Raw genomic sequence first — 25,982 nt, forward strand, 5'->3', positions numbered from 1 at the left:
TTTTTTCAGATCATAATTTGTGTATATATTTATCTACCTATTTATGTGTTTATTTGTTTAAAGAGCTTATGCAAATTTTTCACCTGCAATTAAAGTTTTTGTCTATCATTTATCTCTCAGTTACGAGTCTTCAGGGAGTCTTGAAGTCAGCCTACAAATGCACAATTTACAGAGATTTGGAGCAAAAACCGCAATGATTGGACAGATTGTTTTGAGAAACAATGTGGACTGGAAATATCTAATAGTTCTAATGAAAAAATTAGACGTTTCTTTTCAGTGAGTCTTATCAATGCAGTAGGAGCGCTGTCAAAAATAATTCATAATAATTTCAGAGACTAAAAAGTGTACATTACTTAAAGCAAATAAAGGCATTTTAAATCACCTGTTCAGAGAAGCATCTAAAAATCCAAACACATGGAATGTTAACATTTAAAAATAAAAAAATTATAGTCATTCTGTATGAATAAAACTGTTGGTACTCAAGTAAACCTATAATATAGTTTGTTTGTTTGTTTAAGAGTAAACTATTTGTAAACAATACTTGAAGCTCTGTAGAGGACATGGGTAAAAAATCTCATCTTCCCATCCACTTTTCTGGATGAAGGTCACAGTGGCAGCAGGCCAAGCAGGTCAGCCCAGACTTCTCTGTCCCCAGCTACAGATTCCAGCTACTCCTGTGGAATTTCCAGGCATTTCCAAAACAGCCAAGAGATACAATCCCTCAAGCGTGTCCTGTGTCAAGTGGGGCAAGCCAGGAATACCTCGTTCTTACGACATGGCCAAGCCACCTCAAATGGCTCTTCTCAATCCAAATGAATAGAACTTTGAGGTTTTTCCAAATCAGCAAGCTTCTCTCCCTATCACAGAATGTCAGCCCAGCCACCTGGCAAAATAATCTAATTTCTGCCACATGTACCTGAAATCTCATTTTTAGGGCAGGGATGTATATAAATTGATGAAATGAGCTCCTTAACAAAGAGTTGACCAAAATGTAATCAATACCGCACACAGACAATGAGCCATGTAATGCAGAGCAGTAATTCCCACTATTAGTAGTGTGTGGACACTCAATTCTTTCATCGGGTTCCCCCTTAGTGATGTCAGACTGTGAACACTTGATCGTTTCATCAAGCAGAAAGTGTGTACCCCTTGGTTATTTAAGCCCCAAACACTGCACAAAAAGTTTACTAACAATCATTTGGATATCTCCCACGGTGGTCACCACCCCCAAGTGATGCCACTGCCTCAGATTTGGAGGTTCTGATTCTCATCATTGCCACTTCACACTTGGTAGTGAAAGAGAACAATGTGGCACGCTGCTGGGGGTGGTACCCAGCCGGGATGCCCAAGAGGACCGGAGAAGGGCTCACGCCTCCTCCAGACCACGAGGGGGTGACCGCCCTGGTTGCTGTGGGGACCACGGGTACAGAGCTTTGAAGCTCAACCCTGTAGGGGCCCCAATGCCTGGAGAGCCCTGAACCTCAGCACTTCTGCCACACCAGGAAGTGCTGGGGGGAAGAGGAGCAGGGACACCTGGAGTGCTTCCGAGGGATGCAGCCGGCACTTTCGCCACACTGGGGTGTGTCGGTGGAAGATTGCCAGAACACACCTGGAGCACATCCGGGGGACAATAAAAGGGGCCGCCTCCCTTCATTCAGGGCTGGAGTCAGGTGGAAGAGGACGAGGTCTGGGAGAGGAAAGAGGCAGCCTGAAGAGAGGAAAGGCATTGTTTGTTGGCCTGGACTATTGGATGTGAATGGTGCTGCGGCACAGGGTTGTGTGCTTCATAACATTTGTAAATATTGTAAATAAACGTGTGTTGGGTGACAAAATGATGTCTGCCTGTCTGTGTCCGTGCTGTTCGCCACAACAATATCATCTGCATAAAATATTGATGCTACCCCTAGCCTCCCCAACTGGACACCTTCACATTCTCAACTGCACCTTGATATCCTGTCCATGAAAACTACAAAGAGAAGTGGTAATAATACACAGCCTTGATGGAGTCCAGCACCTACCTGGATTAATAAATCATGGTGTAGGTAATTTAGGATATGCACTGCATTTTACTCAGTGGTATGTCAAAATTGGCTACAAAATGAATGCTACAGTTTATTAGAGAACCACAGGGGACAACTTGATAAGAAAAGTTTTTGGACTTTCAAACGCGATAGATATCTAATGCACAGGGCCAGGCTGACCCTCTAGTGGCAGAATTGTAAAAAAAAAAGAAGAAGGCCCTGAAGTGCTTCCATATGCTATGTGTACATCCAGCCATAGCCATATATTCTTCTGGTACCTTGCATTCTTCAATGTTGGCATAGCACATTTGGTAGAGACCATTAGCCCTGAGAATCCTTCACAGGTACCACTTGCTCAGAGTGATGCCCCATAAGGCAGGAGTCACTACAATGCTTTCATAACTCATTCACAATTAAAAAAATATCCTTTCAGATTGTCTTCTCTCCATTAGGCTCTTTGTTTACAATAGCATATGCAGCAGGGCTATGCAGAACACAAGTGCATGCATTAACTAAAATGAGGGAACATTGTGCATAAATTGATAATAATTCCCATGATTTTTTTTCTACCCATGTTGTCTTTGGTGCTCCGTAGTAGTAGGAAGTGTGTTATTAAAGAATAAATTGACTGACTTGAAGAGTGTATGTGTTTCAGTCCTAAAGAAGAAAGTCACATTCAGGTAGGAAAGTAAATACTTGTAGACAGATGCCTAGTATTAGTTACATAGAGTAAAATCTGCAAAAGACTGCACTGGATACAGTATTTAATATTATGTGTAAATGCATTTCAGAATATGGGATAAGATAGGGTGGATATTAACCTTAAACATTAATACTGATTCAGTAAGCACTTAATAGACAGACTAGATACATTTGTCAAAAACGACTGAAAGTGTCTTTAAAAGAGCAAGAAAGCTAGCTTTAGAAGATCTCATTTGGCTGGCAGGTTTATAAGGGATGAAGCAGCTTAGTCAAGTATTATGTGGTGTGCAGATGAAGGGATTTGTAAGTAAGTAGCATGGTGCTGAAGACATTTTAGAAAACGGAAGTAAACCAGTATCAAGTAAGGGAACTGAAGGAGATGAAAAACTGTCTCAGTAGACAGACTAGCCACAGTAAACCACATTAAACTATTTGAATTTATACACATATTGCTCTCAGTGCCCTCTTACAACAGATCCACATATTCTTGAATATCATTTTATTACTATCATTTTTTTTGTTCTGGACCATTAAATTTGCATCATGTTTTTTCAGATATGTACTCACCACACCAGTGCAGGAAACCAGTGAGTTTCTAGAAGTATATCGTGCAGGGGTCCCCAACTCCAGTCCTGGAAGGGCCCAATGGCTGCTGGTTTTCATTCTAACCCTTTTCTTAATTAGTACAATGCATTGTATAATCAACAATGTTGGTCATGTTTTTGCGGGTTATGTTGTGGTTCATTTTGTATCTCATTATCGTTTGGCTGCTAATTATGCAAAAAAAAAGCAAGGCATCTGAGTTTTTAAGAGCAAGTCAAATAAAATTAATTCAAAAGAAGTTAATTAGCAGTAAAAATAGGTGGTGAAAGTTAATGGACTTAACACTAGAGTCCAAATTGTTGAAATGGAATGAAAATAAAATCCCTTGTATGTAAATAAAAATCAAGTAAAAGCTGAAAATTTGGGAGTGCATAACGTATTCATTTCCTTTGCTGTGAAGCCCCTAAATAAGATCTGGTCCGACCACTTAACTTCAGAAGTCACATAATTAGTTGATTAGGGTCCCCTTGTGTGCAGACAAAGTGTCATATGATCTGTCACATGATGTCTGTATAAATACACCTGTTCTAAAAGGTTCCTGATTCTGCAACAAACCAACAGTAAGACCAATGAGCTCTCAAAACAGGCCAGAGACAAAGTTGTAGAGAACTACAGATGAAGGTTGGATCCTAACCTAATATCCCAAACTTTGAATATCCCACATAGCACCTTTAAATCCATTAGAACAAAATGGAAAGAATATGGCATCACTATGGACCTGACAGGAAAAGGCCACCCACCAAACCTCACATACTAGGTAAGGAGTGCATTCATTTGAGATTCAACAAAGACAGCAAGGATAGCACTGAAGGAGCTGAAAAGATCCACATTGGAGATGGGAGTATCTGTCCATACAACCACTTTAAGACAGACTCTCCACAGGGTAGAGTGTTATGGAAGAGTTGCCAGAAAAAAAGCCATTACTTAAAGAAATAGATAAGATAAAATGTTTGGAGTTTGCCCAACAGCATGTGGCGGACTCCCCAAACACATGGAAGAAGGTTCTCTTGTCAGATGAGACTAAAATTGAACTTTTTGGCCATCATGGGAAACACCATGTGTAGTGCAAACCCAACACTTCTCATCACCCCGAGAACACAGTGAAGCAAGGTGGTGGCATCATGGTAGCAGTGGGAAAAGTAAAACTAGTCAGGACTGAAAGAAAGATGTATGAAACTAATTACAGGGCAATTCTTGAGGAAAACCTGTTTGAGTCTGCTAGTTCACCTTCCAGCTGGACAATGAATGACCCTAAACATACTGCTAAATCTACAGTGGTGTGCTTTAAAGGGAAACATTTCAATGTGTTGGAAGGGTCTCATCAACGCCCAGACTCCAATCCAATGGAGAGTCTGTGGCATTACTTGAAGACTGTTGGACACCAATACAACCCATCTGACTTGAAGGAGTTGGAGTGTGGCCTCAAGTGTGGCCTTGAGGCATAAGTGGAAATCCCCTTTGAGAGATGTCCTAAGCTGCTAGAGACATTTACCAATAGACTGGCAGCTTGGCTTATACCAAAAGGGAGCTCTACAAAGCAATGACTTTGGAGGTGAATACTGGCACACACTCAGGGTTTCTGTTTTTTTTCTTAATTATTGCTTGTGTCAAAATAAAAAAATATTTTGCACCTTCACAGTGATAGGCATGTTGTGTAAATCAAATGGAGCCAGCCCCCACAAAAATCCATTTTAATTTCAGGTTGCAAGGCAACAAAGCAGGACAAACACAGAGGAGGATGAATACTTTTGCAAAGCACTATCATTTTTTTTGTTTGTGAATTTTTCTGTATTTTTGGTCATGTTGTCTATATTCGAGTATTTTATTTAGTTGAGGTACTGTGTCATTTCATATCCTCATTTTATGGTTGGATTACATTTTTAAGAAAGCATTGCAAAACCCACTTAATCCAGTTCATGGTCGCAGGGGGCAGAAGCAGCACTAGGTAAGGCAGCAGAGACTTGCCAGAGTCTCTTATGCACACAAACACAGACACACACACATCAAATTATTACAAAATTAAAATTATTAAACCTTAAGTGAGTTGTAGCTGGAGTCCTATTCAAAATATTTATTTTACTGTGATGTGTAGAGACTTCAAAACTGATCTTTCTAAAATGATTATTGAAACTTTTCCTCAGAATAACCATTATCTAGCCATTTAACACCTTAGCTAGAATTAATACACTTGCTTTACTTCTGTTTCAGAAACATTGTCTGGTACTTACTAGGTGATCAGCAGAGTTCTTGTGCTAATCATTTCGTGACTGTAGAACTAAATCTGGGTATTTTCAATTATACAGTAGATCCTCAATACCAACAAAGGGCTGGATGGAAATAAAGAAGAGAAAAGGAAGTCACAAAGAGCAGACAGCACAATGTGCAGCAAGATTTAGGTTGCATCATTAATGCTGCCATTTTCTCTATTATAAAACTCATAGCATGCTGAATGTAAATCTAATGCACATTTAGAGACAGAAGCCCAACCTATAAATGGTGTGACGGATAGCCAGGACCATTACCCAGCCAGAACGCTGCCTGGATGGAATTATCGAGGGAGAGAACCTCTTTGGGAGAGTATCCTCCCCGAGACACTAGAGGGCAGCCCCGCTGGGTTGCTACTGCACCACGGGTCCCTGCATGGCATGCCAGGAGTTGTAGTTTGGAGCAGCCCTGTTGGGCTCCATGGGTGCTGCCAGGGGATGCTGTAGCTATATTTGAAGCCTTTGGGGCACCACTTCCACCACACCCAAGGGTGCAGCCAGAAGAAGGTCAAGAAACAACTTGGGCACTTCTGGGTGCACTATAAAAGGAGCCGCTTCACTATTAGTCAGCAAGCCAGAGTCAGGAGGTGGAGGACAAAGCTTGTAAGGAGGAGTGCAGGCGACAGAGGAAGAGAGAGAAAGGAGAAAAGACTGTGTGACATTTGATGCTTTTTACTGTGTTGTGTAGTGGAGAGCAAAAGAAAAATGCTTCCCCACTTAAATAAAAGTGTGCTGTCTGGAATCATTGCATCTCAGCCTGTCTGTGTCAGGGTTTTGGGAGCATTATGGTGGTCCACAATGGATAGAGAAGATTACCAAGCAATGTGTAGTAGTCTCAGCAAAATTTTCTTTAAAAAAATGTATGTCACATGCAAAATAGGAATAGTTTGAATGAATCACCAAGTTCACTTTTTGTAAATTGTGCCAGCATTCAGGGAAGTGGACAGAAATGAATATACAAGAAAAAATCACATAGTCAGTAGGTCAAGCATGTTGCATGCAAGCCATTTTCTGATCTTATGCTAGGAGAAACTGATTTTGCTTCCATTTTCAACAAAGCAACACTGAAATAAAAAACAAATAAACATTTAGCTGTCAGAACCTTGTTATATTATGAACATTACCAATTGCTAGCTGTCTAGTAAAAATGTACATTCTTTTTGAATTAGCACAATAATGCAATATTTTAGATTATCTAGGAAATTTTTGCTCTTCTGAAGATGGACTTTCACTTATTAGGTTATACTGACCTCATCTGGTAAGACAAAAATATTTACACATGCACATAAATATTTGATTTTCCAGTCAAATGGACAGGTTCTGCACCAGATGAGTAGTTTGTAAATGATATCTACAATAAAGGTTTTCCTCAAAAATAGGTAGGTAATTGCAAAATAATTTGGTTATCGTAGATTTAAGTAATCTGGTCATATTCTAGTGGTTCATATGTAACAAACTTGTATAGTGAGTTTAAGTTCAAAAACTTTTATGATTTATATTATTTTGTCAGTAACTAACAGTGTGAAAAAAAATCTGAATGAAGACCAATCTAAAATCAATCTGCAATTCCCTAAAACTGAAGAGTCAGCAAATTAGACAATGATTTGAAAGATTCCGCCATGGACCCCATAATATTTTATATTACAATCAAAATAGGTATCTTCCAGGAAAAATATTTAAGTGTTTACTTTTTTATTTGCTGGAGATGAAAATTTTATTTGGAATGTTATGTTTGAGAGGAACAAAAGTATAAATTCATAATTATTAATATTTTTCTCTTGTTTACATCAATAGGATGATTCTCATTTTCATGTCGTTTATAAAACTGTTGGTATGGATTCGGCCCTTAATGATCCAATATTTGGTAAGATACTGGCAAGCAGACACTTGTTTTAAATGTTTACCATAATGTTTCTTTTTTATGCAAAAATGTGTCAATTAAAAAGAATTTTTAGATAAAAATCCGTTATGTTTATATTATTTATGTTATAAATTCAAAATTAAGTTTATAAAACTTTGAGAGCGTGTCAAAGAATATCTCCAAGATGTTCAACAAATGTTCTACAATACAATAAAGCATGCAGAAATTGAAGAGTTCTAAATAATTTCTGAGTCCACTGTACATATTGAGGATATATTGTCTGGGGCACGCTTATTTTTTTCTTACAATGTATTAATGTGGACTTTGGTTAAGCCGTATAACAAAAGCATTGGTAACTTTTGAGTTTTCCTTATGTAAACATTTCATTTATCTCTTTCAGAGCTTTACATTAAAACAACAGTACATCATATGTTCAAAGATGTGAGTTTTGAATAAGAAGTGCTTTAAGTTATCTTTTATAAATAATAAAGAAATTTCTTATTTTGCATTCTCTTTAGATAATATTCAAGGAAATAAAGTAAATGAGAAGACATCTCCCATCAAAATATCAAATATACGGAAAAAGAGACAAGTAGGTATTATATTTTTGGTGTTTGATAGTAATTAAGGAACTATGGCATTATAAAGCCTTCTCAGTATAAGTTGTTTATGTAAAGCAAATTAAATTCAACTGTGTAGATGTTTTTGTTTGTTAAAGCAAAAAAGTAACCTAACCTAAAACCTCATATCTTACTACAATATATCAGTTCCTTAATATATTCATGGAAATTACTTTTGTATGCTATTATTATACATATACCGTATGTCCCTGTATTAGATTAAGCAAGTTAAAAAATTGTTAAGGGGAACAGACTTTTTGTAAAATACCAAACAACACTGACTGGGCTTATACATTGATTTTATAACGTCAATCAGACTTTGCTTCTAAAAACCACACAATAGAAAGTATTGACAAACACAAGTGGAAAATGAAGAAAGTACTGTACTTTATGAAAACACACACAGAATAACTGTTAGCAGATTACTAGTGTGGCATCTGACAAAACAGACCCACAACAGACCAGGGTCTTCAGTTATAATGCCTTGCTTAGAATTCACAAAAAAACTTGCTGTACGGAGAAACTAGAAATGTGTGAATGCACAAAAAAAATGTAGATGTATTAAAAATGGAGGTCCTTTAATCTCAAAATGTCCACTTAAATCTCATAGTTTATTTTGTCATTAAAGTAGAACATTGTAAACTTCATCTTAAAATTGATGTTTAATTTACTAATGTTTCCCAAATCCCACCGAAACTAAAGCAGCACATTAAATGCTTTGTATTGTAAGTGTTTCCCAACACATTGATGCCAACAAGGGCACGCAGGCAGTGATTACCACACAGAATACGTTACATTCATGATATTATAGCTCTCTGAACATTTTAGAATACTAAGATGTATACTTGATATCATATTCATGACGAAATGCATTAAAGCATGGTGGCACATCGGTAGCACTGCTGCTTCACACTAAGGGGTTCACATCCCAGGTGTTCCCTGCCTGGAGATTGTATGTTTTCCTGGTGGGTTTCCTCAGAGTGCTTCGGTTTCTTTCCTAAGGCATGCAGGTAAGGGGATTTGGTGATGCTAAATTGACGCTACTAGTCAATCCCGTCCAGGGATTGTCCCTGCCTCGCACACAATGCTTGCTGGAATAAGCACGACCTAGGATGGAATAATTAAAAGGTATTTCAACAGCTCTCTGAAAAATTTAGAATACTAAGATGTATACTTGATACCATTTTCATGATGAAATGCATGAAAGGATAGCTCTTGGAAATCTATATCGACTAAGAAACCAGACATCATCATGGGACAGGAAATTAGTATGATCTCTAAATATGTGCTCTCTTCTAATTCTTCCATTTGTGAAGTCTTCTAACAACGCTAAAGCAGCCATGGTAGTTGGAATAGTTTGGCCGTTCCGTGTACCATTATATTGATACAGAATGATTACAATCAAGCCCCTTAGATTTGTAAATGATATGCAATTAATTTCAGTGTATCTGATAAAGCTTGTGTCATGGAGGCAATCTAAAAAAGAAAGGGAAACCACACAGAAACAGTAGCACTGCTTTGACACTGGGTGTCGTCCGTTTACAAAACCAAGCAGAAATACGCGTATGCAATGTCTGAGGCTGCCGTGAAAATGTGCGGGGCTTTATGCCAGGTTTAGTTTTTATACATCTCGATGTGAGTATGGAAATTTGCATATGCACCATTTTTGTGCGTATGCACTGTTTAAACATGAGGCCCCAGGTAATTTTTGTGACAAATATTAATTACTTATTTATTGATTACCAGCAGTCCTAGGAACAAAGTGCAGATTACAATGGTGAAATGAGAACTCCGAAGAAACTGAGTAGGCTAACCAGAATGACTCTTGTGGTCCGGCAGTCAAGTACAAAGCACAATTTAATAATGGGAATAAATTCTGCTAGGCACACTAGCAAGGAGTATTTTATGATGGTGACTGGGGAAAAATGTAGTCAAAATACAAAATAAAATTCTAAACTAGGTGATCAATCAGCACAGCAACCAAAGCCAAAATGAGAGACAAAAATCATAGTCAAAACCTAAGTACAAGTCTAAGCTACAGTATAAACAACTAATGAAAAAGAGGTTATTGTCAGAAGGACGTTCAAAAAAAGGATTTTGTTATCCGCAAATTTGGATGAGAAAGTGCTCTGAAAGACAACCTTTTGGCCTACTGCATCATTACTGGGAAACTGCAACATCTGAGGACACTCACTAAACAACACCACCTGTAAATAACCAAAATGGTGATGAAAACAGCCCAACAAAATATTACAACAATGATAGTAAGCTTTATTTTAATGAATGATTGAACACTCAGATTCTTTGCATGGAAAAAAATGAAAACAAGTGTAAGAATACACAATTTGTGCAAATTAAAAAAACACAGGATTTTTCTGAAATACAGATTCCTAATAATCTCTTGCATAGGTGATTTGGGATGCCAGGGAGTACACGGACTGATGTGTTTACAAGATGAACCAGTAGCTTGAATATATGAACAATTTAGAATAGATGTGATAAAATTTTAAAAATGTGTGTCTAATAGTGGACACAGCATCAAAAAGAATAAGACTAACCTTAATGAATCTAGAAATAAATGCATGATGATGTTTAGAAGTAAGGCATAACTAGGACAAAACAGGACTTGCTGTGAACAGGTTTAAACACCTTGGAACCATATTAACTCATAATAATGACATAACTGCCGGTAACCAATCCTACTTTACTCATAAAAGTCTCATCCATTCACAAGACCTATCCAGGAATTCCCTCATTCACAATGTCAAAACACCTTTGATGGCCTGAGAATATATGCAAGGTATAAGAGGTATTCAAAAAATGGATATTGTGATGAATATAAAACAAGGAAGGATCAGATGGCTAGGGTATTTGTAACAAATGGATGAGAACAGTTCTGTGAAGAAGGTGTATTGGGGGCTATCTGGTGAAAGACAACAAAAAATACATTGACAGAAAAGATGGTTGAACAATGTGCAATATTTGTGGAAGATGGGAATCAAGAAGTGAAGAAGACAACCTGCAAAGTAGTAAGGGAGGATAAAGCCCTACAAGGGCTGTGATATCAAAGTGATAGATGGTTAATGACTGAATATATCTTAGATTTGTTGATCACTCGTGTTTTACTAGGCTCAGTTAAAATTTTATAAAGCATAGGTCTATTTAAAAGCAAACAGTAGTCTACACATTTAGAGGAAAACAAAGTAAAACAGTTAAAGTACCAAAGCTAAAATATCATGCAGTTGAACACCACACTACTATATATATATATATATATATATATATATATATATATATATATATATATATATATATATATATATTGTGGTGAGTGGGGCTGGGGTGGTACCCAGCCGGGATGCCCAGGAGGACCGGAGGAGGGCTTACACCTCCTCCAGACCACAAGGGGGCGACCGCCCTGGTGGCTTTGGGAACCACGGGAACTGAGCTTGGAAGGGGGCCCATGGTCACCACCAGGGGGTGCCCCAATGCCCGGAGAGCCCTGGTCCTCAGCACTTCCGCTACACCTGGAAGTGCTGGGGGAAAGACGACCAGAGACACCCGGAGTGCTACAGGGTGTGCAGCTGGTACTTCCGCCACACTGGGGATTGCCGGCGGAGGCTAATTGGGAGGCATCGGGAGCACATCCGGGTGTGTATAAAAGGGGCTGCCTCCCTCCATTCGATGGCTGGAGTCAGGCAGAAGAGGACAGAGCTCGGGAGGAGAGGAAAAGAGGCGGCCTGAAGAGAAAGGCATTGAGTGAGAGGCCGGACTTTGGGGGAGTTGTTTGGGGTTGTATGCTGCACCGTGTAAATAGTTATGTATAATAAACGTTTGTTGGGTGAACCATCACTGTCCGCCTGTCTGTGTCCGGGCCATCTTCCACAATATATATATATATATATATATATATATATATATATATATGATATGATTCTTGCAACTAAGAGGGCATGGCGAATGTTTGCTGACTGGCAGACCAACCGCAGGTGTTACCTGGTAGGTGACCACCCAAATAATCAGATTGCGATTCAGATTGATGGATATAATTCTCCAATCTACACCCTATCAAGTAAGCGAACCAGCTGCTATGGCACAACATCCGAGATTTGATCGCCGCCAGGGGAAGCAAAGGTGTGCACACCTGATGAGCCCCAATCAAGGTGAGTCACGTGTTGTGTACTCTGTATTATTTGACAGGTACTCTATAGCATGACTATGGTCTGCTTCTCACAAGCATTACCAGGGAGGTGACCACCAAATAATCAGATTGCGATTCAGACCTATGGATATACACTGTATATTACAGTGGAACCTCTAGATACGAGTTTAATTCGTTCCAGCACTGAGCTTGTATAGCGAATTTCTCGTATCTAGAACAAACGTCCCCATCGAAAATAATGGAAATCCAGTTAATCCGTTCCGCATCCTAAATATATTAACATAAAAATCAATTTTCCTAACAAATAACACTGATAAATTATATATACTGTAGTCTACCTTTAATAAATAACACTGGTAAATAATATAACTGATTATTAAAAGAATCAAAACAGGTGTCCAAAGTGCAGTAGAGCATTCAATAAATCTTTAAATAAATAATCCTTAAAACAGTTGTGAAGTGGAGGTTTAAAGTACATAAGAATAACAATCCTTTAACACGAGGTTAAAACGTCAACAGGAAGCAGTCTTCAAAAAACAGATGACAATCCCCGGTGCTTCTTCTCTGTTAGCGTCTCACCTGCTTCTCCCATGCGGGCTCTGCAACAGGTGAGACACTTAATGCAGCTGACCTTCTCTACACCATCCTACTTCAGCTGTTTGGCTCGCCTGTTCAGCTACACGCGAGCCTGTACTCGCTCGCTCTCTCGCACCGACTTCCTACTGCTGCGGATTCCTGCCTCCTCCTGCAACCTCCGTTCTCTCTCCTCTCCTCTCTTTTCTTTTACTTCTTCTCCCCCTTAACCGGCTCGCGCTTCTCTATATATGCGGGGAAGACATGGCAGCTGCTAGGGTTACCACTTTTAATACAAAAAAATAAGGGACGCATACGTATTGATTCAAAACGGGACGCGCAATTTCATTCTCAAATACGAGACGATTCCGTTTTTTAAAGGACGGGTGGCAACCCTGCCCAGCCCATCAGCCACAGGACAAATCATGGATGTGGGCAGTTTCCCACCTGTGCACTTAGGTGAGAAACGCAGACACCGCAGATCGCCCTGCGGCTCGCTACAGCTACCACGCCCCCTCGCTAAGCTGCGAGCTATACCCACAGCCTGGCTCGTGGCTCGTTACGTGAGCCAATGCTCGTATTTAGATCTGAATTTTTCGCTCATACTTTCCTCGTATTTTGAATTTCTCGTATACAGAGGTGATCGTATCTCGAGGTTCCACTGTATATATGTTTTGTTTATGTACTTTTCAAATAGTTTTGTAAAACTTTGTTATGTTAAACATAACAGTCTATAAATATAGCAAGTTTAGGAGAGTTGATGGAAGAGGAGTGGAAGCAGTGTTTGATTTTACACAGATCTCTTAAGAAAGAGAGAAAAAAAAGGCTTTAAACTTTGTGGAATCAGTAGCACCACCCTCCTTGTGCAATAGAAGACCCAATGACCGCTTGAAGTTCCTCTAAATTTTTGTAGGTGTGGCAAATTATCACATATAGCACATCCTTGCAGCCTCTCTACTCACCTTGAATAAGATTAAGAACTCTATAGACAGTTTGAAATTATTATTATTTTTAAATAAAACACACTATTGAGAGTTCCACATAATCGGGGTAAAGGCAATGTTTAAACCAACTAGCAAAGTAAACAAAGTCTAGCTGTTTTTCTGAACCAGCCTTTACAGTATGTCTCCATCTAAAATGTGAGTTAACTCTTCCATTTCACTGATAACTGTCAAAATTGTTAAAACCAATTCAACTACCACTTTATTCAATTACTGTATATGCTGACACATAGGTTGTACTATATTTTTTATTTTTAGATCACAAACCCAGTTCCTTTAAAAAAAAATTATACAATAATCCATCTTACAACATGTAACTGTTGTATTCTGTTCATGTAACAGAGCTTTACAGTACATTTAAACTCAGAAGTCTGTAAAATCAAGTATACCTTTAAAAACCATCTAGTCTAATGTCACTAACTTTGTGTTTATGTGTTCTAAGTTCCTTAATATCCCCAGAATTGAAAACTGTTATTTCAGTTCAGTCATATATTTCATATATGTAAGTTAAAGAAGACCCACGGTAAAAATTGTTCAAAGAAACGAGGCTTTCTTAAAAAATACTGCTACACCTAGTCAGATAATAATAAAATATTAAACATTTGTCACTATTTTGTTCATATGATTCCAATCAGTTCAAGTCTGTTTATTTTAGTATATCAACTTAACTGAGTGCAGGTGCAGAGTGCTGTAACAAGTTCACAGCTACTCATTACGTCAATTACACATTAAGGCACATATTTGATTTAAGCACACAGTAAACCAAAACAGCTCCTAACTGATAGACATAAATGGAACTTTAAAATATCTGTCAAATAACATTATCACTGAACTATGGCCAGCTGACAACGGAGAAGAGGAAACTCAAAACTCCAGTCAGCAGCATCCCTGGAGAAAATAAACAGGGTGACCATTGGTCAGTTATAACAAAGACAAAAGACAAAGTCAGACACAGTTACACTCCTTGAGACCCAGGCTAACTGGCTGCCTAGCCCCTCCTGGGCATAACAAAACCTCATAAATCATTAATTGTGATAGTCAGAAATGTTGAATATGTGACTGTTCAAATGACTGCATGAGTTTTCTTTGGGTGCTCTGGTGTTTCCCATGTCCAAAAATTGTATGTGTAAGTGAGGCCTTTGATGGACCGCTAACCCCACTAAGATTGCTTACTGGTTTACTAGCCTGTGTTCAGTTTACCCAGAATTAAACACAACAGGTTTGATAATGGATTGATGGATGAATGATTGTGATGACAGTGAGTGTCAGAGAGCCAACTTGACACATCACATCTTAAGTTAGACATGCTGGAAATTGTCAAAACTCACTTAGCTTAATCAGTCTAAAGCTTTTCTTATGTATGTGGTTTTCAGAATTAAAGGTATAAAACAATAAAAGTGCCTCATACTGAATCATTACACATATTTCTACCAGTGTACTCTCTATTTTAAATAAAAGAACTGCATATTTCTACCAGTGTACTCTCTATTTTAAATAAAAGAACTGCATATTCATTTTTGCACCCCAAAACACCTTGCAGAAAAAAATGGAAGAAATCTTGGGAAGGGCAAGTCAAAGAAAGACCTCCTTTCAAGTTGGTTGGGCTTGTAATGGGTGTCAAAAAAATAAATACAACGCACAAAACAGAATATGGGTATTCCTTACTAGTACAAGTAGTGTTTAGAATAAGCAGGTTATGAAAATGGAAGGATAGATGGATTACTGTATGTATGCTGGGCTTTCATCCAAAATTTTGAAAACATACCCGATGTAGAGTTTACTATAGAATATTTTGTTGTGTTCATAAAGTCCAGTACAGGAAAAAAATATCTTCATCATCCAAACCTTCTATAACCTCACATATGAGTAATACTGGAGGCACTGCTGACATTTTTCCTATTTGTTAGTAGCTGTAAATTAAGTACATAATTAATGTTTTACAGGCTGCCTACATTATACCTGGATTTTGTGAAGTTTGAAGTAATATGATCACAGGAGTCTTTTTCTTCTTCTAATGTAGGTTTCACGCATTCCACACAGTGTTGAAAGAGAGAAGAAATATGTGGAGCTCATGATTGTAAATGATCATCTGATGGTAAGTTTGTGCCTGACAGGCTTTTCCCCTTTTCAGTATTGATATTTTAAATTGCCAGGTCGCTGTTGTGTGGTTGTCATTTTCTAGATTAAAAAAGTTAATGTTTTTATAAGCCTAGTAATGATGAGCACCAGAGTGACATGAACCATATTCTGTATTTATATCCATATTATTCAAAAAATAACTATTTTTAAATGTTAAAAGAAAACTGAATGCGGTAAGTAGGGTTGAATATTATTGAAGGGAACTGTTTTGAATAAGGATGATATGTTGAAGGTCTTGAACTCCTCCTGTATTGTGTCTAATAGGTTGTTGCTTTTCATGCAAATTCATTGGTGGGCCTGAAGAAGGCATTGCAGATACTGCAAACAAATGTAAAGATGTTTTCAACAGGTTTAAATAGTTGACGCTTGTATGATTCATTCATTCCTTGATTTGTCAGGTTCATTACATGTATATAAGTTTTTGCAATCATTTCATTTGATTTTAGCTGACAAAAACATGCTTTATGTTTTGCAGTTTAAAAAACACCGCCTGTCCGTTGGTCATACGAATAACTATGCAAAATCTGTGGTGAATATGGCAGATATAGTAAGTATTAGCAAAAGCATCAGTGTGTATACTATATATTGACTTTAGAGAAGCTTTTAGTTTTGTCCTGAAAATATTTACACTATATGAGCATACTGTAGTGAGCATATCTACACTATTTAAAATGCTGAAATTACCATTTTTGAAACCTTCAAACCTTAAATTGATTATATTTTTGAATGTTATACATAAAATTGAATTGACAAACAATATTAGACTGAGTTGCCTTGTCTAATTAAAACTTTTTCTTTTATTTGACTGGTGTTACACATAAAGCTTTTATTATTCAGCTAAATTCTTTTTCTTTCTTGACAGTTTTTTGTATTCTGTGTTGAGTGAAGAAATATTAAAATTTTTTAAATGTACTCTGTATTTTGTTTGTACTCAAGATTCTGATATTTAGATAATAATCATAATCTTTTTTAGATACATCCCACTCTTGCTAGTCATCCAAATGACATTGCACTCAACTCCCACCTTTCATCTTATGGGTTGTGAGCGGCTCCATAAAGATTTTTTGTGCTTAGCCTGATTATACTTACTGTATTTGCCAGTGAACAATCTTCAAGGCCTGACAGTACATGTGGGTCCTGGAAGCACTGTGCCGGGGTACTGGAACAAATGAGACTCCAACCTGGCCATGGAAGACAGAACTAATTGTTTATTCTTGCACAGATATTTGAGGGGTTGTGGAAGTTTGTCAGTCCTGTGCTATGTGGACCTGAAAAATGCTCTTTATAGTGTATCACATGGTATCTGGTAGAAGGTACTGCAATAGTGTAGGATTCTGTGGCTCTGGTAAGTTGCAGTTTGGTCACTGTATGTGCAGAGTGAGAGTTATGCTCCATACCTGTCATTCACTCCATTTAATATGAGCATTGGGCTTCACCCAGGGGGCAACGTGTCTTTTCTCCTGTTTATGAGTGCCAAGGTGTAAGTGTAGCACACCAAAAGGTAAATAGGCTGCAAGGACCAAGCAGTTAAACAAATATCAGAGTTTAAAAAATGAGCAAGGTATGAAATAAACCAAAATGCCCGAGCTCAATACTTAAAACAAGAATCAAAGTCAAAGGTGCAGTACATGTACCAATCCAGCTGCTAAGAGGATTTCACACTAGCTAATATGAAGTTCATTTGTAATACAGAATCCAAAACCATGGATAAGGTCAATAGCAAGTCATCATCTTAAATAGGGACAACCCAGTGACATCACATTTCACAGCTTCAGGCTGCCACATTAGCAAAAGGTGCACTGTAGATAGTAAATACAATGGCCATGGTAGTCTAAGAGCGCAAAAATGGTGATACCAATGCTTGAAAACAATAAACAAAATGGGGGTGAAATATTGTTATAGAAATGCTGATAATAATAACATGCTCAAAATGAAAACAAATATACAAAATATGTGCAGAACTGAATTCTGTGTGTTCCATAACAGATTTTCATAACCAGAATGTCAGGGCACAGCCTAGTTTAGACAGCATTTAGTTGGAGAATCTGAAGATTGTATTACTGTTGTTCGCAGATGATGATGGCCTTTTGTTTTTGAGACGTGTTACTGCCATCAAACTCAAAATGAAGTAATATTTTTCATGAAATCGTAAAATGTCTCACTTTCAACATTTGATACGTTTTCTATGTTCTATTGTGAATACAATATGGGTTTATGAGATTTGCAAATCATTGCATTCTGTTTTTATTTACATTTTACACAGTGTCCCAATTTTTTGGGAATTGGGGTTGTAGATATTTATAGTATTGCATATGTGATAAGGAATGTGATTTATTATTAAATGATAATTGTATCAATTAAAAAGGTCCCACATTTTTACTATGATTATGAATAAAATTAAGCAAGTGTAATTGCATTAAGATGCAGCATATTCAAGTACATCAGTATAGAAAGCACTAATGAAATATATGTAAAATCGATTTATAGCACTTATAACTGATATGTACTCCACATATTAAAACGCAGTGCATTTTTGACATATGTCTTTATTTTATTTCCAAGAAGAATTACTTTGTTCCATACTTTATGCCTAGCCTTCTATTTCCAAGCCTGCTTTAATCAAGGCACTGAACCTTAAACAAGCAGCAATGATTCCATAGCTTTTATATCCAATATACATGCAATATGACTAGACAGCTGGCCCTAATACTGTTAATCATTATCTGTACATTGACGTAAATATTGTTTCTTATCTGGGGGAACAGTTACAGAGTACCATACCATACATCAGTCTCTTTTCAATGGTACACTTCACATGCGAAGTTGCGTAAAGTTGTAGGTGGTGTATACTGTAATCCTTTTGAAGGTAAAGATTCCATTTTGAAAGAACTGGTGTCAATATTCCACCCACTATAATATACAGTATATAATAAGTAAGTTTTAATGAAGTATTTCTGTTACTAGAGCAATCCGGACTTTCATTTGTAGCTTCTAGCTGGTGGAACAAGCTGCCCACTTCCATTCTAATTGACGACTACCTCAATGTATTTCAGAAGCACTGTAAGACTTTCTTGCTCTGTAAATTTCTGTTTAGCTGATATTGGCTCTGATATGTTCTTGTAGCTAAGGAAGTACTGTATAACTGTCATGTATTTTGGTCTGAGCTCTTCACTTGTGATTATCAATTTTGTAACCTTGTCCTGTACCACTTGTTCCTACACAGTCCCCCAGACTGATGTTTATTCAATTATGTAGACCTCTTTTGTAAGTCGTTTTGGATAATAGCATCTACTAAACACGTAAATGTAAATGAACATGTCCACAGGAGAGAGAAAGATAGAACAGTTTTAAGACTTAAGAATTAATGTTTGGCCTTATTTCATATACTGTATAACACATTGCTAATTGCCATTGTTTATGTTTTTATGTTCTATTTAAAAGATTTTTAAAGAACAGTTAAACACAAGAATCGTTTTAGTTGCAATGGAAACCTGGGCGACTGACAACAAATTTAATATAGATGAGAACCCCCTGATCACACTGCGGGAATTCATGAAGTACAGAAGGGACTTCATTAAAGAAAAGTGTGATTCTGTTCACCTATTCTCGTAAGTAATGGCCAAAGCTTCCCATTAAATGTGTTATGGTGACTTAAATGTTCTTCCTTTTTAAAATACTTAATTAATAAACTATTTAGTAGGTTTACTTTTTTCAAATGGTGGCACTTTTTGCATGTTGTCTATAACAAAAACAGTTCTGGAGTGTGTGAAATAATAAACATACAGTATAAGGTAAAATAATATAATGTAAAATATTCTACTTTTCTAAAGTCAGACAGGCAGATACAGAATACGACTTTGCTACCAGATTTTCCAGAATGAATTAGGAATTTTTGCAAAACCCACACTCCATTAGTAAAGGAAGATAACAGCCATGGTTCCTGTTTAGTTAAAACCTACTGACATTGTTCACAAACTGAAGTCAAAATATATAGATTAACAACACTTTGTCTTATAATAAAAGATGTTTGAAAACAGAATTAGATAAGAAAGGCACTGAGCAAATTATTTAATTTAGTTACACAGATAACCAGTTTGTTGATGCTGTAAGCACAATTAAGCTATACATTACTTTGCCCACTGTGAGAGATGTTTAACAATATTTTTGATGTGCCATAGTTTATTTTTTTTCTTCAAATATTGCAATTTTATACTAGAATTGTATATATTGTATACTGTATACAACCCATTATATTAAGATATGTAATCTTGCCTGAAGAAGGGGCCTGAGTTGCCTTGAAAGCTTGCATATTGTAATCTTTTTAGTTAGCCAATAAAAGGTGTCATTTTGCTTGGCTTTTCTCTAAATTCATAATGGCTAACACGGTACAACACCCTAGTACTACTGTGTAATTTAGCAAAGAGATGTATCTATAGATAGAATTTCAATTAATTTTAAACTCACTTTATAGAATTATGTTTCATATTTCTTTGCTAAAAGTGTGTATTTTTAAGAAGGTACCTGATGGTGAATGCTCACTACTGTTAATGTCTGAGTAAATATATTTCTCATTAGCACAGTACTGAAAGAGAAAAGTAAGATCCAAATAATAAAAGATTCAACGCATGAATTGACAAAAGGGCTCTTGTGCAGTGATAGCTTTGACTGGTATTGCAATATTCCAATACTCCATAGAAAATTAATACACATAGTGTTGTGTTTCTGAATATATTTGTGATGATGTATAATTGTAAATTTTTAATTAAAACCTTTCAATGGAAAAACATTCCCATTGAATCAAAAAACTAGTAGCCTTAGAGTTGTTTGCCAAAATTTATTGGTGGCTTAAATTCAGAATTTGTTGCTTTTCAGGGACGCTGATTTGTTAGGACATCTTATAAAATAATGACAATATGAAAAGTTTTATGATCCAAGAGGAAAAGGCAATTTTTCTGTGGTAGTGAATACATCTTTTTCTGATCAGAATTAAGATTGAGATATTGTATCCTTTCTGCTTTTTACTCTGCAGTGGAGGCCATTTCCACAGCAGTCTGGGTGGTGCTGCATATCTTGGTGGAGTCTGTTCTTTAACAAAAGGTGGTGGTGTCAATGAGGTAAGCTGATTATTTGTTCAGTAATTAAAAATTGTCTTTAATCGTATTATGGAAATAATGTCCATCCATCCATCCATTATCCAACCCGGCTATATTCTAACTACAGGGTCACGGGTGGAAATAATGTGCAAAATATAATTAATTTTCAACCATTCTGAAAAATACTGCTGTGGCATTTTTTGTTATCATAACTTATGCTATGGTAAATAACTTAAGGTAGTAACTGTTTATCATATTCCTTGTGTGTTACATGCTGGATGATAGTTTTTTTATTATTTAGAATCCATTTTGTGGTGTTTCAAGCTATTTTCTATTTATTTGGACAAAATTAAAATTTGATTTTGTCATTACTATGTTCTGTTTTCATTTTTTATTTCTTGCAGTATGGAAAAGCAGATGAAATGGCCATTACACTTGCTCAAACCTTGGGTCAAAATATTGGAATTTTTTCTGACAAGAAAAAGATGATCAGTGGTGAGTTGTTGCTAATCGTGTTTTTTTATAATAAAAAAATGACTTGGCATCTTAATCTAAGCATCTAAGTGTATTCCAAAAGTGAACTGTATTCTTAAAGTTATTAAAAATGCAATTTAATTACTTTACTGTATTTTTTATTATATTTAGACATTGTATTGCATAATAATCATATATGCAAAATGAAGATATATGGTGCTCACCGTAACTTTAAGAAGCTGAAGTGGAATTTATATAGAATTCTCAAGCAGTTCTGATATATCACAAGAAGATACTTAAGAGGCAAACTTACTAAGAACAATGTTTCACTTCTCATTTTTTTTGTTCTAATTATATTATTTAATGTTTCAAAATAACACTACACCTTATTTTCTAAACCCCCATTTCAGGTGATTGCCCAAATGAATAAGGTAAAATGAAGTAGTAGACAAAACACAGTATTTGGTGGTACGTTTACTGCACACACCAGCTCCTTCTAGCTTGTTAGCTGCTGACATCACTAAACTTGTGGTTTGCTGCTTTGTAGTGTTGTGCCAAACCTTTAGCCTACATTGCTACTTGTCCTGGAGAGTTTCTAGATTTGGTCTTTTTTTCAGCTAGTGAAATATACTGAATGTTCAGTTAAGACTTGCAAGTTAGGTTAACTAGTAAATCCAAAATTAGCCTTGTGTGAATATGAATGTGGATGTGTGTACACAAGTGGACCCTATGATAGACTGTCCATGGCTTTTTCCTGTGTACTTTACTGCTGGCATGGGCTCTGGCCTACCTTGACAATGGATTGGATTAAACAGATTGGAGAATGTTATGAAATTCTACTACTACTGGGGCTTGCAGAGATGTCATGATTGGTGCTGGATCTACTAGCTGATTGATGGTTAGAAAGAGTACTGTTTGACTCCCTGCACTATAATTTGTGATTTTACCAAAATAAGAGCTTCTCTCAGATCGCACTGCTGCATTGTATTTAGTTAGATTTGCCTTCATAATTTCATAATCAGCTTACAACACTCTTTTCTGTTTACTACTGCTTGATTTTTCCCCGGCACTCTTGCTTTATTTGACTTTTTAATTGCTTCTACAGGAGCTACAATGTCTGCTGCTGCCTTCGGTTTAGCAGTGAAATTATTCACCATGCTATTTACATTGCTATTAAATCTGAAAGTGAGCAGTAGGTTTTGACTGACTTTTTAAAATTTTAGAGAACCTGATGACAGGGTCCTCAAAGTAACGTCTTTTTTATTAACATCATTTATACTAGAAACTGAAATAGATATGTTGAATAAAATACAATAATAATTGGAGATAGAAATATCCAAAATTTGTTTTATATTAATATACAGTTGATCGAGCTGCCCTGTGGGACATCCTGAGCGTTCGCGGGATCCCCTCGAGGTTGCTGAATATCATGGCCGGCTGTGCAGAGTGGAGGCAGGACCTCTGCATTTTCCCCAGTTGATTCTGGGGTTCGTCAGGGGTGTGTTCTTGCTCCTACTCTGTTCAGTGCTTGTATGGACTGGGTGTTGGGCAAGGTCGTGGGGTCCAGTGGCTGTGGGGCATCTGTTGGTGAAGAAAGATTCACAGATCTTGACTTTGCTGACGATGCTGTGATCTTCGTGGAGTCAATGGAGGCTCTGATCGATCGGGGAGTTCGAGAGACTGAGCGAGGAGTCTTATTGTCTGGGCTTGCGAGTGTCCTGGATAAAAACCAAGATCCAGGCCTTTAATGACCTCTTGGGTACAGCCATCAGCAGTGTGTCTGTTTGCGGAGAGAATGTTGACCTTGTTGAGAGGTTTACTTACCTTGGCAGTGACATTCATGTCTCTGGTGACTCTTCCTATGAAGTCAGTAGACGGATTGGGAAAGCATGGGGGGTCATGAGGTCGCTGGAAAGGGGTGTGTGGCGCTCCCGATATCAATGCAAAAGGACAACGGTCCAAGTTCTTACTGGTGCTTCTTGTCTTGCTATATGGTTGTGAGACATGGACACTATCCAGTGACCTGAGACGAAGACTGGACTCCTTTGGTACTGTGTCTCTTTGGAAAATCCTTTGGTACCGTTGGTTTGACTTTGTGTTGAATGAGCGGTTGCTCATGGAGTCCCGAATGAGGCACATTACCTGCATTGTGAGGGAGCATCAGTTACGGCACTCCGGCCATGTGGCGCGCTTCTCCGAGGGTGATCCGGCTCGTAAGATCCTCATTGTTGGGGACCCGAGTGGCTGGATCAGACCAAGGGGTCGCCCACATAACACCTGGCTGTGGCAGATAGAGGGTCATTTTCGGAGGGTGGGACTGGACTGCGTGTCTGCCTGGGGGGTTGCAAACCAGGATCCCGAGTTGTTTTGTTGCGTAGAGGGTGCGGCAACGCACTGTACCAGTGCATGTTCCCCAACTTGACTTGATTATACATTAGTTTATATGATTGTTTTTCTTTGTTTTCACGTATTACCATTTGTAAAGCACTTTACATTATACTTTGCATTGGAAGGCTCTATATAAATAAATGTGGTGTTGATAAATTTAAAGATTGTCTTGGTCAAACTTAGCATTTTTCTGCCTGTGATCTCTTGGCAGTTTATCTTGGGTAATTTTTATTCTCTATAATAAAGCACTGTTCAGTGAGTTCAGAGGCATTTATTGGTAGACAGGTACTTCAGTACACTTTTAAGACATTCTGTTGATTCAGTAATAAACTGTATTACCAGTGTAGATAAGTTCCAGTGTTCCATGGTAGCCATTAATGTTCAGCTTAAGACACTACCTCCACCACTTTCCACAGATGAAGTGTCATGTTTCAGATTGTGTGTTGTTCTTCTCTTTTTAGAGGTTTATCTCTTGTTTTATGTGACTGTGAAAATTTGTTCTAGAATTATTCTGTAATTTATTTTCGAATTCTAAATAACCCTTTCTGTTTTTGTGGCGATAAAAGGTTTGCATCTCGCAGACTAGTGTTTCCAACTCTGACATCAGATTCTTTCCTTAAAAGTAAACTTTTATACTTTCTCCCCTGCACTATGAAAGTTGTTGATGACTTTAAAGACAGTTATTTAAAAACTTTTTTCAAGCTACTGATCATTTTTTCATTCATTAACTGCAGCTATTTTGTACTGCTAACCAAGTTTTTGATGATTGCAAAGCAGAAAAGTGTGCGCGTCTATGTGTGTGTGTTTGTTTTTAAGTATCAAAACTATTTTATTTTAATTAACAAACATTTCTATAGTCTTTTTGGTAAGCCCTAACAAAGAGAAGAACAAAGGCTAAATAAAGCACAGCCCATGAACATTATTTTTTTTGTACACAGACAAAATGCAAACCACGTTGCAGCCATTTTTCAGTGTTTGTGCTTTCCCAAACTGTGGAACACAGAAATGAAATCCCAATTTAGATTTTTTTATCTCAGTAAATGAGCACTGCACCAAAGCCCACATGCAGTCATCCTACCTCTACTTATCAGATCCACTTACAAATATCATTCAGATCTCCCACAGCAGTCCCAGAAATCAGCCTTCATGCACACTCTTGACTTTCGGGTAAACTGCAAATGACAAAGACAGTGAGAAAGAAACAAAAGTGATAAAACATAAAGAATAAATAATATTTACCTTTCTGTATTTTAGGAGTAAGGCTAAAGATTAATTGATAAAGGATTTCAAAATTTTAATTGTTATTATCCAAATATTAAACCTTTTTACAGATGTGCTATTAAAATAGTTGCAGAATAGCTTTAAGTAGATTGAATTTCCATGGAAGATAATTTTCAGCATTGGAAAAGATTTCATGAAATGGATAGTGCTAAAAAATGGTAAAATATATTAGTGATGTATTCTTATAGCACAATTCTGCTTGAGTTGCCAGGGTTATAAACATGTAACATTAATGTAACATTCTCAAACCCACATAATTCATTTCATGACAGACGTCAAATGCTTTAAAATGTTAAAAACAATGGAGAGGTCATAAATGAGTTTATTAATCATTTTCGCTTTACATAGGTGAATGCAGGTGTGAAGATACATGGTCTGGATGCATAATGGAAGACATTGGGTAAATTGAATCTTCAGTTTCTACTTTTTAGTATTGTGTTGCTATTGCAGCATGCTTTCCTTTATGTATTCTTTGTATTATTGTTACATTTACAGCTAAATTTCACAATAGTTGTTTTGTATGGGTTAACAGAGCTGAACAGCTTGCACAGCAGTACAAGTAAAAACTTTCATGTTTTGGTACTATAATAAACTGTGAATTGTACAAATCAAATATAATCAGTATTCGTTATCACATTTAGAAAAAGTAAGTTGCAGATGTTGGTTTATTGTTCTATAATTTGCTTAATAGTTGAATTTCTTTACTCTCCAGGTATCATTAACATCTTATTACATTAATTTTTTAGCTTTAAAAGCACTTGACCCTTGTACCTTTTCCATATAAATTACAATGACTTCAA

The 25,982-nt window shown here is 37.0% G+C and overlaps 1 protein-coding gene across 10 annotated transcripts in view; it reads left to right on the plus strand.

Annotated features, from left to right (window-relative positions):
* The window catches only part of adam22 (ADAM metallopeptidase domain 22), a 442,867-nt gene that overhangs the window by 289,503 nt on the left and 127,382 nt on the right, over positions 1 to 25,982 (plus strand). For all 10 annotated transcript variants that reach the window (XM_051935483.1, XM_051935485.1, XM_028817137.2 and 7 more), the window contains exons 7-14: positions 7,385 to 7,454; positions 7,970 to 8,043; positions 15,828 to 15,902; positions 16,422 to 16,493; positions 19,388 to 19,554; positions 20,976 to 21,060; positions 21,444 to 21,534; positions 25,531 to 25,582. In XM_051935483.1, the coding sequence (XP_051791443.1) occupies positions 7,385 to 7,454; positions 7,970 to 8,043; positions 15,828 to 15,902; positions 16,422 to 16,493; positions 19,388 to 19,554; positions 20,976 to 21,060; positions 21,444 to 21,534; positions 25,531 to 25,582 (686 nt within the window). The remainder of the gene's footprint in view (positions 1 to 7,384; positions 7,455 to 7,969; positions 8,044 to 15,827; positions 15,903 to 16,421; positions 16,494 to 19,387; positions 19,555 to 20,975; positions 21,061 to 21,443; positions 21,535 to 25,530; positions 25,583 to 25,982) is intronic.

Source organism: Erpetoichthys calabaricus, chromosome 13, assembly GCF_900747795.2.
Source record: "Erpetoichthys calabaricus chromosome 13, fErpCal1.3, whole genome shotgun sequence".
Classification (NCBI taxonomy): Eukaryota; Metazoa; Chordata; class Cladistia; order Polypteriformes; family Polypteridae; genus Erpetoichthys; species Erpetoichthys calabaricus.